At 47.4% G+C, this 17,730-nt stretch overlaps 1 protein-coding gene across 8 annotated transcripts; it reads right to left on the bottom strand.

The window, feature by feature from the left end:
- Positions 1 to 3,170: 3,170 nt before the first annotated feature.
- Positions 3,171 to 17,355, bottom strand: ZIC3 (Zic family member 3). 8 transcript variants are annotated; one of them, XM_063660151.1, is made up of 6 exons: positions 17,252 to 17,355; positions 17,089 to 17,161; positions 15,163 to 15,337; positions 13,073 to 14,299; positions 11,788 to 11,951; positions 3,762 to 10,955 (listed from the first exon to the last, which is right to left on the bottom strand). In XM_063660151.1, exons 4-6 carry the CDS (start codon positions 14,127 to 14,129, stop codon positions 10,776 to 10,778), a joined length of 1,401 nt encoding a protein of 466 aa, XP_063516221.1. In that variant the 5' UTR covers positions 14,130 to 14,299; positions 15,163 to 15,337; positions 17,089 to 17,161; positions 17,252 to 17,355; the 3' UTR covers positions 3,762 to 10,775. The 8 variants fall into 8 exon arrangements, 4 of the variants coding, with proteins under 4 accessions (XP_054327908.1, XP_063516221.1, XP_063516222.1 ...); XM_063660152.1 differs by lacking the exons at positions 17,089 to 17,161; positions 17,252 to 17,355 and adding an exon at positions 16,442 to 16,559; XR_010125355.1 differs by lacking the exons at positions 15,163 to 15,337; positions 17,089 to 17,161; positions 17,252 to 17,355 and adding an exon at positions 3,625 to 3,740 and having other exon boundaries at positions 6,751 to 10,955; positions 13,073 to 14,798.
- Positions 17,356 to 17,730: the final 375 nt, after the last annotated feature.

Below are 17,730 nucleotides of genomic sequence, written 5' to 3'. Positions count from 1 at the left end.
AAAGATATGAGTGTAGTTTTTCCGTGTAAGTTCTGACTGGGTAACATTAGTGAATCATTTGTAAACAATTCATTTGCACTGGATTTATATCAAAATATTAAAATGCATTGATTTATTTGTACCACAAATAGCTTTCTATGGTTGACTCTGGGGCATTACAGAGGGAATTGTTAGCACAACGATTTTGCTCATTTCACCAGTGAAGTTTCTGATGACCTGATTTTTTTTTTAGAGGACTTTTGTCTGGGAGTGGTGGCTCATGCCTGTAATCCCAGCACTTTGGGAGGCTGAGGCAGGCAGATCACCTGAGGTCGGGAGTTCAAGACCAGCCTGACCAACATGGAGAAACCCTGTCTCTACTAAAAATACAAAATTAGCCGGCCGTGGTGGGGCATGCCTATAATCCCAGCTACTTGGGAGGCCGAAGCAGGAGAATTGCTTGAACCCGGGAGGAAGAGGTTGCAGTGAGCCGAAATCGCCCCATTGCACTCCAGCCTGGGGAACAAGAGCGAAACTCCATCTCAAAAAATAAAAAAATAAAAAAATAAATAAATGAATAAAAATTTAGAAAGGCCTTTTTTTTTTTTTTTTTTTTTTGACGGAGTCTCGCTCTGTGGCCATGCTGGACTGCAGTGGTGCGATCTTGGCTCCATCTCCCAGGTTCAATCGATTCTCCTGCTTCAGCCTCCTGAATAGCTGGGATTAAAGGCATGCACCACCACACCCGGCTAAGTTTTTGCATTTTTCGTAGAGACAGGGTTTCACCATGTTGTCCAGGCTGGTCTGGAACTCCTGACCTCAGGTGATCCACCCTCCTCGGCCTCCCAAAGTGCTGGGATTACAGGCGTGAGTCACCACACCCAGCCTCAAAAGAAATTTTACAAGGCTGACCTCCATGTTTAATTGGGCAGGGTAAATATGAAAAAATCAGGAAGAAAGAGTTAGACAAAGCTGATAAACCAGTGAAGAAAAGCCTCCCAGGCCTCTGTAAAACAGCCCATGTTATTTAGCAGTACAGCTTCTCTGGGAAGCCCAAGTTCCCAAAATCAGTGGGAAGGAAAGAAACACTTCCCACTCAGACAGCTCACTCAGGAAGAGCTGTGTGTTGGTGGTTTTGTTTCGTTTTTCTGTATAAATAGACTTATAATTGAAAACAAAATTCTACAATGCTGTAGTAGAGCATTTCTATGCTGTCTTTCAGTCAAGCCTCAGTTTATTAACATAATATAAAATCAGAGTACCCTTTACAACATAATAAAACCAAAAGTATGGCTGTAAAGTAGTAAGACTAGTGGCTGTTGTCTGTTTCGTTGTTATTGTTGTTATCTTAAGTGAATCCATCACCTATGGAGTCCATAAATTTATTCGAAGGATGATGACATTGGTCAAAACATTTCAGGACTCCTCACTGGGAACTGCATTCAGGGCTAGCTTCCAAGCTCCAAAGAAAATCAGTCTCATTACTCTATAGTCACAACTACATAATATGATCATAAATTTGGTAAGGGGAAACTGAATAATTTAAGACATAGATTTAATCTTTTTGTTATATGTGAATATCAACTTTCACACTGTAAAATTGTCACTGAATTCTAATATAAGAATCAAGCTGTTGACTAAAGTAAAAATTTTATTCAATTAAAACCGAACCATTAAATTACCATGTTTACAGATTTTAAGTACACAACTTATTTTTATCTAAGAATAAGTGTTTTCATTGGAAGATAATGAACAACAGGCATTTAATAACATTTTAATTTTATGTGTTTAAATATTCATAGCTATGTTCATAAACCCACATGCCTGATCTAGTGATTATGCTTATGAAATGCAGTATTTCTTACATGCCACAAATCTCCATCTACTTTCTGAAAACTGTATTAAATTTGCAACGCAGTCCAAACCACTATATGTTTTTAGTAAAATATTCTATGGTAGTAAAAATAGGAAACTACCCAAAAGCAACAAAACAATAACTACCTGCAGGGGGAAAAGAAGGCAACATTTGTTCAGGGACTACTCCGTGACAGGCTCTTTAGGAGACATTTTCTTGTTTAGTCCACAGAACAACCCTAGGAGGTATTATCACAGTGCAGCTGGCTCATGAACAACTCTGTAGCTTACCTTTCCTAGGGCTTTTTCAATAATTCCATTATTATACTCCACTGCCTGTCTGAAAGAACACAGTTCTTGTTCTTAAAAACAAAACAAAACACAAAAATTTTACCAACATTGTTATGGGGCATACAAAAATGTCAGGTGTTAGGAAGCTGAGAGTCAAAGAATCATAGGCTTCCTTGACCTGGCCCTTTCTATTATTCTTGATGTAAATGAACAATTGGCATCACAGGGACATGAGCATGTTTCCTACTACTAAAAAATTATATTATCATCAGTCTACTTACCAAAAATTTCAATAAAATTGGATCTAAAGAACCAATAGTAATATACTCTATCAGGCTGCAATTTTACACTACTTCATCATCATATAATCACGCCAAATAAATAGAATGACAGTCATTCACAGATTACATTAGATTATAGATGTTAAATTTAAAATGAGAAATCAAGTATCTGGAGTTCCAGTAATTTTTCTGTAGTGTCTTCATCTTCTCTAACATTACAGTTAATTAATGACAACTTGTGTTTTAATAACACCTATATTCCATGATTCTCTAAGTGTTCTAATCAATGGTTGTGCAAAGTTGTCTGCCCCAAAAACCACTTCAGGGCTTCTGAATAATATACGTGTAATGTTGTAATGTCTCCTCCCTGGATGCCACAGAGGCACTCTTTTCACCTTTCAGGTTATCTTCAGCTTTATCTTTCCCTCTTTCTCACCCATATACTGGTGTTCAAATGCTCTTTTTTTCCCTCCAAACTCCTGCATCCTTTCATTTCTTCTAATCACTCCAATCAATCCTTGACTCTGAATTCTTCCCCTGGCCTTCCCAGCACCTGGCCTTGAACCCCTCTGGGAAAACACTGTGAGTTCAAAACAGTTGTCTGGGGTTTGTTCGGCCGGTTCCCCCCCACCCCCATTTATTGCCTAGTGAAAGTCCAGCTATATCGTGAAAAATGTGAATTGAATATAAATTGTCCCAAGTCAACAGGTTAATCAAAGTTATTTAGGGGCTACTATCATTTTAATAAAACAATAATCACAAAAATAATTTAAATGGTTTTATTTAAGTCAAACAAAAATTGAAGGGATCCTGGGTATTGCTTTCTGAACACAAACATGAAATTAACAAAACAACAATTCATGTTTCTAGTTTTAAACACTTTAGTTCTACATATAGAATGCTGGTATTTGAAAAAGATTTTCACCAAGGTCAACACAATGCATGAGATAATGCATACTGGGTTATGAATTAGGCCAGTCTTCACCTCCATCTTCCCATTTATAAATCCTAAATTGGGGGGAGTTTTTTTGCTTTTTCATTTCACAAATGATTGCTCAACACAGGATGAAATACACCAAAAGAAGAAAATAGTCTTTTTATACCTAGGGAAGAAGCTACTACTCTTAAAATGATCACTTCAAGGTAACAGACATCCAAATTGATGTGGTTTTCTTTGAAACCTCATCAGTAAATCATTTCTTGCACAGTAGGTTCGGCATTAACCCTGCATTTAGGATAGGTAGTGTTATGGAGGGCTGGCTGCTGCATACCAACGTCAGTATCAAGTTCTTCGTCAGGAATTAGAGACTGTCCCGGATACCAAGCAGGACAACACTGGCAAAAAAACAAAAAGTGAACTGCAGATAGGTCAAAACAGGCCACATTTCCTCTTAGAAAAAAATGTCATAAAATGTTACATGAATATGTTGTTTTAAACTCTGGTTTATAATAAAACACGATGGAATGTTTTATTTTTAACACCTCAAATTCAAATGGTCTTGACGCAGGTTGTATTTTAATAAAACACATGACACAAGACACACACCCTATTAGAGATCAAATATTATAAATTTGCCATCTGGTGAAAGCTATTGTTATAGTTACTATAAAGCTTACATTTCTCTCCATTCATCAGATGTGTAAATAGGTTGAACTGTCATCAGATTAAAAATATACAAAACTGCTTGGTTTGTTAAATGTTAATGAAAGAGATTTTCTTCCGTTTCAACAGATTTTTTGAAACAAGTTTCTCTAATGTTCAAAGGATTTATGTTCCTCTGTTAAAAGTTACCATTAGTCCAAGTGCTCTGAACATTCCCTGGTTTTAATGCTTCCAGCAAACTTAGTGTTTTCCAAGCTGTAAATTTCAATGGTTATGACAGAACCAAACCTCGGTAAAAAAGCAGTGCCCTTTGGAGTCGTCATCCAAACAAATACAAGAGCTCTACCAATTTATCACTTGCCCAGTTTTGCAGAAATTCCATTCACATAACTCCTATGAAAATCAACCAGTTTTACCATATCAAATGACCCAAAGAACACCGCAGGTATCCAGGGGAAACAGTCCACCAATGCATCTTAGCTCGACTTTAAAGTCAATTTAAGAGACGATCTGGGCTCTGTAGCTCTTAAAGGGACAAACCCCTGTCTAACCATTGGCTAAAGCTTTTTTAACTTAATGAACTTTTTATTTTCCACGCTTTTGATACCAAGAGATTTAACCAGAGAAAAGCTCAAACCTCAGGGTTCACACTACAGAATGGAAAAATAGAGTATACAGCAAGCACCATTTACTTCCTTTGATCTCTCAAAGATGTCAATACTCTATTCCAGCGAGGGGGTGGGGAATGCGGGAGTGAGTGAACCGGGGAAGGAAACCTCACCCACAGAAAAAAAAAAAAAAAAAAATCGGCTTGGTGGCAATTTCAAAACAAGTTTCCAAACTACTGAAGAGGCTCCGGCCTCCTTTGACTTGCAGGAATCACACATAAGAAAAGGACAGAAAATACTACAGGGCATGCTTATTTTAATTGCCCATGGGTTTCCAATGCAAAGCACGACAACTTAAATGCATATTCCAAATTCTTGCTCCAAAGCCGTCTTCTTTGTGCACTGAAAAGGAGGAAAGACAACCCCATCAATTGTTCTCTGCAGATAAAGGCACTGTTTTGCAGATTTCCCCCTAGATCTGGGCCAGGCTTGCTAATGACCTGCCCACCCACCTGGGGCCCTTCCCAAGGTGGCCCACGGGAACTGCCCCACACCTTCAGGAGCCCAAATGCGTGACACTGGACAACCCCAAGAGGGCTGACTTTTCCGTTTGGCCGTTGGTCTCCACGAAGACCCAACCTGGAAGAGTTCGTGCCGCTTATTTTCCTAGAGGAGCTGAAATTCAATTACTACACTTTTTAAAATCTTACATTTTTTTTTCCTCACAAAAGACACATCTGAAGGTGAATCCGAAGCATTTTTCTACGGAGAAAACACGAGCTAGAGATCCCAGAGCTACCAGGGGTTCTCTCAACGCCAGCATTAAGGCAGTTAAGCAAAAGCTGAATTAAAGTTTTCAGAATTCTGGCCTTTTTTCCCCTTAACATAAGATCACCAGCTGTTAGGGCACACACCAAAGCTACAGTGCCAATTTTCATAGGCTCACGTTTAAATGAGATATACAGAAAACGGAGCCTGAGCAACGTGTAGGGGTCGAACTCGCAATGGCACACTTGTCTAACAGCCGGGGCATTTTCTTGGAAAATGGTGCCTACGTGTTCATAGACTTCGCCACTATGAACATACTGTCCACTCTTGGGGCATTTTTAGGGACTCAAAGGTTCTGTGGAATCCCGACCGGGGCCTGATAACTCGAAATGGCATCCCCTACCCAATGCAGCTCCGGGAGGGGGCGTTTTAAGTCGGGCCAGGTGGGTGGAGAGGCCTCTGGCGGGTTTTTTGTCCAAGTCCCATGGGAACCCCAAACCCAAAAAGCACACGCCAACTTCCCAGGAGAATGCCCAGGAAGAACTTCTTCGCTTCTGTTTTTTTTTTTTAACAATTTTGCGCTCAACCGCCACGACCTACATTCTCCCGCGAGGCGCCCAGAGCTGAGGAATAACAAGGGAGTTTAAACTACACAACAGTTCTGCAGCCTTTGCTGCGCTTTGCTGCGCTCCGCGGGGGTTCGCATCCGGCCGCCATGTTCACGACTCGAGAGCCGCCCCAAAACCAGCCCCCCTTCCCACATCCCTCTCCTCTCCTCCCCTCCCTCCTAGCTCAACCGAGGCCGCGGCACTGCAAAGCCGCTTTCAACTCTATCCCCAACCCCCTCGCTGCAAAATCCGACTCGACGGCTGCGAGGTGTGCGCCTGCGCGCGGAGCGGGGAGGGCGCGGGAGTGGGGGTGGGTGTGGGAGGCCTACGGGCCCCCGGCCGCGGCTTGAAAAGGCCGGAGCCACGGGGAAGCGGGGGAGGGGTTGGGGTCCCGGCCGGAGCCACCTCTTTCCTCCCAGCGGGTCCCCGCTCCGGCCCTGGCCCGGCTCTCACACGTGCGCGCTAAAAACCCACTTCAAAGTCTGTTCCCGGCACGGGGGCAGCCCCTTTTGCGCCGGCCCCTGGGCACCCCCGCGGGCCGACAACCAGTCCCCGGGCCTCGCCGCCCCCTCTATCCCAGGCGCTGCGAAAAGGCTGGAGGGGCCGAGCGAGAGAGGACGTTCGCTGATGAGCCACGGGAGCCGCAAGCGGCCTTCGGGTGGACGAATACCTCCCTGCCCCCAACCCCCACCGCTTTAGAAAATTGAATTGAACACAAAGTTTGCGGCCAGCGCTACGCAGTGGCCTTCGGAGCTCACCATTGTTTGGGCCCGTATTGACCCCAGGTCCGGATTAGGCAGAGGCTGATTCCTGCTTTACAGCCCCGCCGGCCTAATGAGGCCGGGAGGCGATGGGGCGCGAAGCGTCCTCGGAGCCCGGGCGACCGCCGGCTTACGGCCGCCAAGGGCCCTGTAGGTGGAGGTCAAAGGGTCAGCGGGCAGAGACCGCGAGAGAATTGACCCTAGGAAATGAGGTCCCTTCCCCCCCGCCCGAGCCTCGACAGAGACTTGCAAGAACTTGGTGTGTGGACAGGGACCCTGGGAGCCCCGACGAGGGGCCCGAGGACAGCTGAGCTGGAGCCCCGACTTCCGAAACGCCTGGCCTCGCCGCCTCCGCCCCGGCCCCGGCCAAGGATCCACTGGAGGCTTGGGACTCGAGGGACAGAAACCTGTGAGAGGAAACCAGTCTAGGTGCCAGGATAACCTCTCTCTTCAGGCGATGGGCACGCTGCTGGCGATTCTTCCACAAACTTAACATGTTAAGAGGCCCTTCGACTTTGCTCCTCTGTTTTAGGGAGTTTTTTTAAGAAGGGGGAGAGAGCCAGGGCGAAGAGGCAGAGACATCAGGCGGGGAGAAGGGAGAAGGGGGAGGAGCGAGGAAGTCCTGAACACTCCAACTTTCCTGGGATGCTTTGTGAGCGGAGGTCTTTGCTCACTCATGTCCAACTTTAGTAATTTAGATCGACCGGCCTGCTTAGCGTGGACCCTGTCCTGATCTTTAACCTTCCAAAGCTGGATGAAGGCCAAACTTCTGTCTTGTGTGGAAATAGCCACCTCCCTTTTGCCTAACAGTGGGAATCTTATGCAAAATCACTCATTTTGAAAAAGGGACTTTGAACAAAGATCTTACAAGGTGCAAGAGGGAAAGTAACAAGTTGATTACTAAGAGCCTGGCCCATGCCTCGGGCTTGAGCATTTATGATTTTTTTTGGGGGGGGGGGTACTTACTCTCTAAGGTTGTTTACTGAATATTCAAGAATGTAAATGTGCACTCCCAGAACCAGATTATAGTGGGGAAATCTGTGAAAAGCTTTCTATCAAAATAAGGAGTTATCTTTACCACAAATGACAAGGGTGGAGGACATGATTTTGAGAAATACGATGCTACACCCAAATTAGAGGTAATCATGTACAGGGGCAAAACTTTTATATTCTCCTAATACTGGTTATCATAACTGTTTTTCATTTAATTGATATCTTCCCCTCTTAGGACCCTCAAGTACTTTCCTGTAAAATTTTATGGTAGAATAATTTCAGGTAACTAAGAAAAGATCAAACTGCTCCTTTGTCTCCTGAGGAGATATTTAATACATTTAATTGAAAGGGAGGCAGGTTTTTGGTTGAATCCTGTACCCAACCCATGGCTCTACTTCCATGTAAAGTTAGGTTAGATTGAGGGTGGGGGAGGGAACTCATGGAGAAAGTGGTAAATTATAGAAGTTCATTGTACAGTTCAGAAGAAAAATACACTATTTAGATTTCACAATGGAACACACTTAGAGCCAGTCTTATGAATATATACTTTCTGAGAACTTGCTGAGCATTTAAAAAGGTCTCTGGTTTGAGGTGAAGGAAAAAGCCTGAAATAGGAATCTGGTCCAGCACCCTCAATGTCAAGGTCAAGATCGGAATGTCTGGGTTGGGAGTGATAGACTGACCGGGTTACCTGTTCATCACATGTGTAGTCATCCCAATCTCTGTTCATGGCATTCAGGCTTGGATATTGGTGGAAGAAAATGCAAAAGACCCCATTATTCTCCACTAACAAAAAATAGCCTCCAAAGCAATTTGCAGTTAGAAACTGTCAATAATTGTCTGTTGACAAAGATCAGTAGATAAATAGATTGCTTCAACTGCATTCACAGAATCAAAGTTTCTTTTAATCATCAGAAGTTCTGTAAGCATTTCAATTTTAGATTGATTTATTTGAACATGAAAAAAAATCAGGCACCAAATACAAAAATGTTATAACATAAATAAGATGTGCCAAGACTTTATTTCTTCAAAAAGAACAATAAACAAAATTCTAGAATTGAAAATGATCATATATAATACCAAATTGACTGCCACCAAAAACCTAGAGCATTGCCCCTTAAAGGAGGTACTTAAGCCTATTCAATACATTTCTAAATACTTTACAATTCCTTATGTCCACCTTTCTGTTATTCATGCAGAGACTGGGCTCTCAATAACAAACAGCACCCTAATAAAAAAGGTCTCAATACTCTACCCACTCCAGCCCCCCAAAATAGCAATCAATTTCTTTTCCATATAACCATTGTAAAAGAACTGTTTGTCCAAATGAGTTGCTTCACTGAAGATTAAATGGATTGTTAACATTTTATCACAAAGCAAACAACCGTTTTTCATTGTTATTGATTTTAATGGAAACAATGCTCTTAACATCTTTGCCTACAAATCATGAACTTTAAAAATACATATTTTGCAATTTTTTTCCCATAGCATCATTTCAGAACTGCTGCAGTTATTACACCGCTATATAAATGTTATGGATAATTGCGATAATTATGAATTGAACTATATACAGCAAACAAATCAGCCTTTGCCTTCCAAAATTGTAAATGGACTATGGTTCTTTTAAGAAGCACTTTAACCATAAGTAAGCAATGCTCAACTGGCCTTACTCATCACCACTGTTTCAGACATAAGCTATCTTTTGAAAATATATAGATAGCTACTAGATAGATTGATAGGCAGATTAGATAAGTCATAGATACAAACATATATAGGTATATGGGTGATCTCTAGATAGAACAGACAGACATGCATCCTGCCGCAATTTTCATTTTTATGTAAGGTAATAAAGAACTAAGGGACATAAAATTCAGTAGGTTACCTTATGTTTATATATGTAGGGCAGGGATGATTAAATCCAGCTTCTCAGTCTTTGAAGTACAAGATTGAGATGTCATGGCCACTAACTGAATTGATCAGTAATATTTGATTTGCATGCCGAAAATCCAGGACAAACACATTTAAACTCGCAGTTAAACAACCATCTGAGATAGAGATAAAGAAAGGAGAGTCTTCCCAGATGGAAACTGACACTGTAAGGAATTTATACTGTAATAGAAAAATAATTTAACAATTAAAAAAGGGATCTGAGTGAGTTATAAATACCAACAAACAAGATTTAATTTGCTCACATCTCCTCTTTGTAGAAGAAGGCTGTTACAAAACAAGAGAAAGGAGTCAGTGGTTCCAAAATTGTAAATTGTGTTCTTCTTTCAAAACAATAAATTTTTAATGCTAAAGCAGTTATAATCAAAAGCTGTACAGAATTTGTTAGAAAACATTTATCCATAAATATTGTTCACTTCCCGGCACTTGTAGCAATAATTAAATTACAAACGATAAATATGGCATCAATGGATATGTATTTACAAAAAAAAAAAGTTATTACAAAAGGCAACTGTATACTAAACGTCACAATCTGTGTAGAGTAACATCACATCCTCAGCCTGAAAAAATACTGAACAACAGTTTCGACCCTATTAGACAAAAATACATTCACAAGTGTAATGCTTTGAGGAAAAGTTCAAGACATAACAGGACTTTGGCACGGTTTAAGACTGTGAGAGTTTAAACAATCACCACTAAGGCGAAAAAGAATTTCCATCAGTTTAACATCACCACCACCAACAAGCCTTCTATAACTTCCTCTCAAGAAACAGGACAAGTGTTAAAATGAATTGCAGGAGTTTAAGAATGGGGTGTGCAGAGAGCAAGAGGAAGGGGAAGAAAAAGTAGTGTAAAGATTTTGTAAAAAATGCTTCAAATGCCAAAACATATTTTCTATCCTGAGAAAAGGGCATGGCTACTTTTGGATCTTGCCCAAAACCTTCCTGGACAATTGCAATTAACAAGATGTAGCCCTATATATGGCCTCTTGCCTTAAAACTCCATTTCCATCTGATTGGTCTCAGTTTTCTTTAAAAAATGCATTTGGTCCATTCTATAGTTAACAGGGTTTGTGTTTGTCCTCAGACGTACCATTCGTTAAAATTAGGAGGAAGTCCAGGGTTGTGGCTGGTGCTAGTTTGAACTGCAGAAGGGGTTTTAGTGGTATCTTTACTGTTTGCAGAAGCTATAGCGGGTGGAGTGGAAGATTCATAGCCTGAACTGGCAGCAGGGGAGGAATCTGACCCTTGAGATTCATGAACCTAAAATTAACATGTATATATTATAATGAATATAATTCCAACTGGCAATGTGCAAGCAAAAACAAGAGCAGAATTCGAGCACTGTAACAAGACCGCCCAGTGACCCACTTAAAAGAAAAATGCTGCTTAAAAAAAAAAAAAAAATCCATATTACCGATGTCTAGAAAACCCGGAGATGTTCGCCAAAAACCAGTTTTGCTCCTAAGACTGGTATTATGGAAAAGGAATAAAGCATTCCGTCTTGGTCATGCCACTTCAAAAATGCTTTCTCCGCGGATGGAGTGAGGTAAGCAGTTACACTGTGAGGTCCTATAAAATACTAACTCCGGGCCCAGGTTTCACCAAGCCCGTTTCGGCTTGGGAAAGCAGGTACAGAGAAGGTAGCACAGGGGCCCCGAGCGCTGCGAAGTCGCAGACAAATGTGTGGGAATCAGATTGCGCTCCTCGGCCCTATTGTTTTATCCGAAGCCAAAGAGCGAATGAACCACCCACCCTCGGGTTCGGCGCGGCTACTCTCGGTTCCCACCGCGGGCTGAGTCGGGAAGAGGCGGCCACGGCAGCCCCACAAGCCAAGGCGAGCTCGGCTAGAGCTTCCCAGTAAACAACCGATTGTTCCCTCCGCTTCCTCCCCCTCCCAACTTTGCTCACTCCCGCCCACCCCCCCCACCCCCACCCCCGCCCGGTCCCCAAAATGGGTTCAAGGTGTCACTGCTGGAGCAAATCGGATTTAACGTGGAGGACAGAGGGTTGGCAGCGCGGGCGCTTCCGTTCTGCGGCCCGGCGTCGGGCCGAGTGTTTACAAACCGCCGACCGCTAATAAAGAGGTAATTACCTTCATGTGTTTGCGCAGGGAGCTCGGGTGCGTGTAGGACTTGTCGCACACTTTGCAGATATAGGGCTTGTCCGAGGTATGCACATGCATGTGCTTCTTACGGTCGCTGCTGTTGGCAAAGCGTCTGTCACAGCCTTCAAATTCACATTTGAAAGGTTTCTCACCTGCAAAAAGCAAAAACCCAAGGGGGGTAAAATACGGTCAGCGCCGGAGTTTCCCAGAGGCAAGCAGCAGGAGACTGAGCTCCCGGCGGTCTTCCCGGAAAGGGAGCGCCGACTGGGGGCTGCTGCTGCATCTATTTTCCCTGGAGAGAAATGAAGAGCGTAGGTTGAGCCCGCTGGGTTTGGGAGTGGTGGTCGGGGCGGGGGTGGGGCAGGGCTGGCCCAAAACCTGACCATGTCTTTGTTCTTGCAAGGAGGGAAAGCCCCTGGCTCCTCCGAAGTTTCCCCTAAGTTGTGTTTCCACCCCACCCGACCCAGGGCTCCCAATGCGCGGCCACGTTCCGCCACCACCTCACCGATGTAACCGAGCCCGGCGGGACAATGGGCCCCGGACAGGATAATCCCGTTCAGCCTCTTTGTACCTTTTAATTTGCCTCTTTCAAATGCAGCGGTTTGGCTAAGCCCGATATTAAATAGCCTGCGTAGTCGTAGTTAATGTTTGAGGAAAAAAATACAGATACATAGATAGATCGATCGATCGATCCAGGGGGCTCCAGACAGTTTTACAAGATGTTCTGAACAACCCACGAAACTGCTTTAGCTTTCCTCCCGGAGGACTGAATTGAACCTGGAACTCCAAATAAAAATAGTTTGACAAAAGTATCAGTCATTTAATTAGGAGATGTGCCAATCAAGTGTAAAAAAAAGCGGAAGTAACCGAAAGTTAGTTTTCATTAGCATTTCTATGGTTGCCTTCCACGAATGTGTGCCGAGAGCTAAGGCGCTTGTAAGCAATATGCTCTCAACACATTCGGAGTCCCCTCACGGTAACCCAGAAAGGGAGACAAAAAGAGGCGGCGCCAGTTTGTTCCTGGGCGCGAGAAGGTCCCAATTAGTTCCTGAGACCGCAGAGCAGTCTGCCCGGGAAGTTAGAACTAGGCAAAGGCGCCACGGGACGGGGAGGGCTAGGGGGTGGATGGTCACTGACAGCGCTTCTTTTTCCAGCGGCCGTTGCGGGTCGTCGCCCCTTTCCCTGGCCGCCACCTCTCTCCCTCGCGCTGTAAGTCCGCTGCGTGACGGCGTATCGCCAGTGGAACCCACGCCCGCCTGCTTTTTTCCCTTACCTGTGTGGGTCCTCTTGTGGATCTTGAGGTTCTCAGAACGGGCAAAGATCTTCCCGCAGCCCGGGAAGGGGCATGGGAAGGGCTTCTCGCCCGTGTGCACTCGGATGTGGTTGACCAGTTTGTACTTCGCCTTGAAAGACTTGCCCTCCCGGGGGCACTCCTCCCAGTAGCAGACGTGGTTGTTCTGCTCCGGGCCCCCCACATGCTCCATGGTGACATGTGTCACCAGCTCATGCATGGTGCTGAAGGTCCGGTCGCAGCTCTTCTTGGGCCGGCTCAGCTGAGCCTCGTCGATCCACTTGCACGACAGCTCTTGCTTGATGGGCTGCCGCATATAACGGAAGAAGGCGCCGGGCCCGTGGTGGGCTGCCACGTTCACGCCCATGTTCATGTTCATGGGGCTGTAGTTAGGAAACTGCGCGCCGGCCGCGTAGGGGTCCGTGCGCGGGCTGGCCACTGGGCGGTATGGGTCAGCACGACCGAACAGCTCCCCACGCAGCCCCAGGTGGACCTGGTTGTTGTCCACGTGCCCTGTGGGCGACGGGTGCCCAGCGCCCTGCTCATGCAGCCCGGGAAAGAGCAAGTAGCTAGGGGGCTCGGGGATGCCGGCTGGAGCATGCAGGCTGCTCGCCGAGCCGGCGAAGAGCCCGTGCTGCCCGCCACCCGAGGCCGCCTCACTGAGCCCGGAGCTGCGCTGGCGGAACAGAAAGTCGCGCGTTGAGTTGAAGGCGGCAGAGGCAGCGCCACTGTAGCTGGGCACCTGGCTGGCGTGGTGATGATGGTGATGGTGGTGGTGATGGTGGCCCAGGGCGTTGGCGTAGCCCGAACCCTGCGGCGTGAAAGCCGAGCTCTGGCCTGAAGATAGATCGTGCGCTGCGGCAGGGCTCAGCTTGAAGGCGGCGGCGGCGGCGGCGGCGGCGGCGTGGGTTGAGTCCCCGAAGGGATTCAGCCCCATGCCTGCCGGCTCACGGTTGGGCATCTCGTGGTGGCGCGGCGCGCCGAAGCTGCCCACTCCCAGCCCAGGGAACTGCGGGCCTCCGTCCAGGAGCATCGTCATGGGTGGGACGTTCTGGGCACAGGCGATCCGGCCGAAGTGAGAGAGGGTACCGGCGAAGGAGGAGATCTCCGAAGTGCCGTAGTCGGAAAGGGGTGGCGGCGGTTGGACACTGCGGGGAGACCCCCAAGGCGCTACCAGGGGCTGCAACTTTCCGTCACTGCAAGAGTCTCCTGCAGAGGGATAGGAGGGAGGAGGGGAAGAAAGAGCAGGGAGGGGGTGTTGGCGGGGGGAGGAGGAGGGAGGAGAAGGGAGGAGAAAAGACTCTGGGACTAGATCTGGTTTAACAAACTAACAGGAGCGCACAAAGAAAAATAAGCAAAATAGTAAGTGGAGGGCGGAGTTTGCCAATCCTGTCCCGGGCACCCCTCCTCTCCCCGAGTACACAGAACCGTGGGGCCAGGAGGCTCCCTGGGTACCGGCCTCCGGGCTGGGCTGCGCCAAGTGGCGGAGCCGGCTAGCGGCCGGCAGGCGGGCAGCGGGCAGTAGGCAGGCTCGTTACTCGCCGCTTGCCCCTCGCCTCGCGAGTCCCAGCCTCTTCGCTTCCAGAGTAATGTCCTTGGACTGATAAAGTCAATCACTCACTCCTCGCACATAAACCGAGCGGGAGGCCGCGAGGCGCGCGCCAATGGGGAGCCAGCGGGCCCGCGGTCACCTGACCTCCGGCCGGACCGCCCATTGGCCGCCGCGAGGCTGATTGGCAGCGCGGAGCGGAGAACATGGCAGCCGCGGCCGAGCGACCCGCGCTGATTGGGCAGCCGCCGGGTGCCTGGCAGGTGAGGCGGCGGCTGCGGGGCGGCCGCGAGTGGGCTCCACTGGGCTTGAGTGGCTGCGGGGAACTGGGGCCAGGCTCCAGCCGGCAAACGGCGGGACGCCGCCGGGCCTCTCGCGGGCCTTCCCCCACCCCTCGCGCGCTCTTTACCCGCTTTGGCCAAAGAAACTCTTTGCCCCGCGAGGATCGGTCCCACTGCTGCGCCGACGGAGGAGACGCGGCGCTCAACGTCCAGTCCCACTTGGGCCCCCGCTGCCTCACCACCTTGAGAACATGTCCCCTCTGTAGCTGCAGGGCGCAGATCCTGGGGAGAGCGCAGCAGTTTCGCGCTCCCTGTCCAGCCGCTGCGTCCACCCGCAATCACTGCGAGTTCTGATGGCCTCGAGGCCGGGACCCAGGCCGGGATAGTTCGCCGTTTGTGCCCCCAACCTGCCGGCAGCTGTCCGAGACCCAAAGGAGAAGAAACGATTACAGTTAGAGCTGATCTCCGTTACTTCCGTCTGCGCCAAGCGTTGACCCTTTAGTTTGTGAGCAGCGGCTGTACTCGCCGCTGCCCACTTCCCGAATTACACACCGGGCACGACACAGCAAACATATACAACGCAGTAAACACAAGCACACAGTAGGAAACAAGCACACAACACAGTAAACACAAGCGCACCACAGGAAACAAACACAACACATGAAATACGCACACAACACAGTAAGCACATACAACACAGTAACAAACTACCCACAACACAGTAAACACAGGCACACAACTAAACACAATAGAGCAAATACACATAACAGCAAACATACCCACAAATACAAAACATGCAAAGAACACTTTTAGCCCGTGTACGCAAAACATGCACACAACACACTAAACACATAATAAACACACTGGATACACACAGTATCAGGGTGGTTTCCAAATCACTAGGCTAATCAGCTTTGAATTCTCAACATTTTCAAATGCAAAAGTCGTGTTGGGGGGTGCTGATGCTGAATGGGGACTGTGACATGGAATTTTCTTTCCTCTGAACAGCCAAGGCTTTACTCTCTTCTACTCCTACCCGGAGAAGGTAAAGCATGTAGTGACCTCAGGGACTGCTTACCCCTTAAGGATTTACTTCCAGGGGTGTGTGTGAAAGTCCCTCGCCTTCTGTCTGTTGCGAAGTCTTTCTAGACATAATGACCAGGTTCAGGCAAGGCTATAAATTCACTCATTTTTGTGTCCTGCAAGGCATTTGCAAAGAATGCAGGAGAGTGAGAGTGGAAAGAAAAGGCAGAGAGAAAGATAGCTGTGATTGTTACATCCCTAGCCGGGCCAAGCCCCAAAGTCTGCGCCTTAAGGCAGCCTCACAGCCTGGCCGCCATCTCTCTGTAGGAAACAGAACATCTGATCAAGTTCAGAGGCGCCAGGAGAGACCGCCTCAAGCAGCGCTTTATAACTGCAGCCTTTCACTTCCTGCTCCCCAATCTGCCTGGCCCAGCCAACACTTCACCTTCTTTCTTAGCCAGTTTGCTAAGAGAAAACCCTACCGGTAGCACATCTTACCGTATTCACCCCCTCCCATCAAATTCGCCCCAATTCTCTCTCCACATCCAGAGCTCTCTCCCCAGGTTGGAAGGTGAGTTCACTGCTGACTTAAATTATTGCGTCTGCCGAACATAGGCTCTCCAAGAATGGTTTCAGTGCCTCTCAGCAGAGGGTTTCTTTGGGGGGTAGGAGGGCGCTGGTGTGTTCAGAGAACAAATATGCTTAAATCATGCAAATGAATCCCCTGGAGTCAGGTTTACAAAAAAGGAGGATTGCCTTTCTTCCCCCCCCCCACCCCCTTTCTTTTCACTTTCTCCTTTATTTCCTCTCTTCCCTCTACCTCTCTTCACCTCCCACCAATCCCAACCGCCCATGGCCAAGTAGTTGGTTTGAAAAAGTTTGGATTTCCTCACTGAGCTGGTCCCGCGGACAGCGGTTCTCGAGACTAGGGGACCGGGAAGGGGCGGCTGTCGAGCTCTGGCCGGGCCAGCGCTGATGCGAGAGTTTCCGGGGAGTCCCGCCAGGTACCCCGAGAATCGAGGGCCTTGCGCGATTGCAACTGGGTGAAGGGCTCAGAAGGGGGGCAGCCGAGGGAGCTCATCATGCCCCTATTTGGGAAGGGGTCTCGAGCTCAAGGCAGGGGGAAGTTGCCGCCGCTGACCTACCCGGTGCCCAGTGTCCGTTTTGATACGGCCACATTCCGATAATTAATTGCCTCCAGCACGTGCTCTGTAGTCCCTGGAACAAAAAGGCATAATTCAATTAGATCATCAACCGAGAAGTGGGGAGGTGGGGGCCGGGGGGTGGATGCTTGTTAAGGGGGCAGACCTGAGGCGATTCAGCCAGGCCAAAATCCCGGGCAATGGAGCCCTTCACGGGACAGCCGGGCCCATCCTGAGAGTGCGGTTCTGAGGAGGTGTCGTTGCTCTGTGTGGGACGCAGGGGTCCCAGATGCGCGCAAAAGGACGAGGCTGGGGGCTTTGTGAACAGCAGGTCGGAGGCAGGCCATTTCTAATTCGGTTTCAGTTGGTTTGAGTGGGAGTTTCCTTATTTGGGGAGGGGGACCCCGACCCTTAAAAGAGGGTAGAAAGCAAAATCCCTCCAGATGAAGCTAGTTACTGCACATGAAAACAAAGTCCCCACCCCCAACAAAGCAAATCACTGCTGTTGGGGGGGAAAAATCGCGAAGTTTTTCTTATGACTTAGAGCTTCTCTCCTCCCCAAACTTGATTTTCAAGAGGAGACTCTGGGAACAACTTCGGGGAACAGGGCGCTTTGGGGAGCTGAATCTGAGAACAGAATGGTGG

The sequence above is a fragment of the Pongo pygmaeus genome, chromosome X, assembly GCF_028885625.2.
Source record: "Pongo pygmaeus isolate AG05252 chromosome X, NHGRI_mPonPyg2-v2.0_pri, whole genome shotgun sequence".
Taxonomy (NCBI): Eukaryota; Metazoa; Chordata; class Mammalia; order Primates; family Hominidae; genus Pongo; species Pongo pygmaeus.
Note: the sequence above shows the minus strand (reverse complement) of the source record. Positions and strands in the feature narration are given on the sequence as shown.

Coding starts and splice junctions, on each gene's coding strand:
- ZIC3 (XM_063660151.1), bottom strand. CDS start 14,129: ATGACGATGCTCCTGGACGGAGGCCCGCAGTTCCCTGGGCTGGGAGTG. Junction 11,952..13,072: donor CCACAAGAGGACCCACACAG/GTAAGGGAAAAA, acceptor TGCTTTTTGCAG/GTGAGAAACCTTTCAAATGT. Junction 10,956..11,787: donor CCCTGCGCAAACACATGAAG/GTAATTACCTCT, acceptor TGTTAATTTTAG/GTTCATGAATCTCAAGGGTC.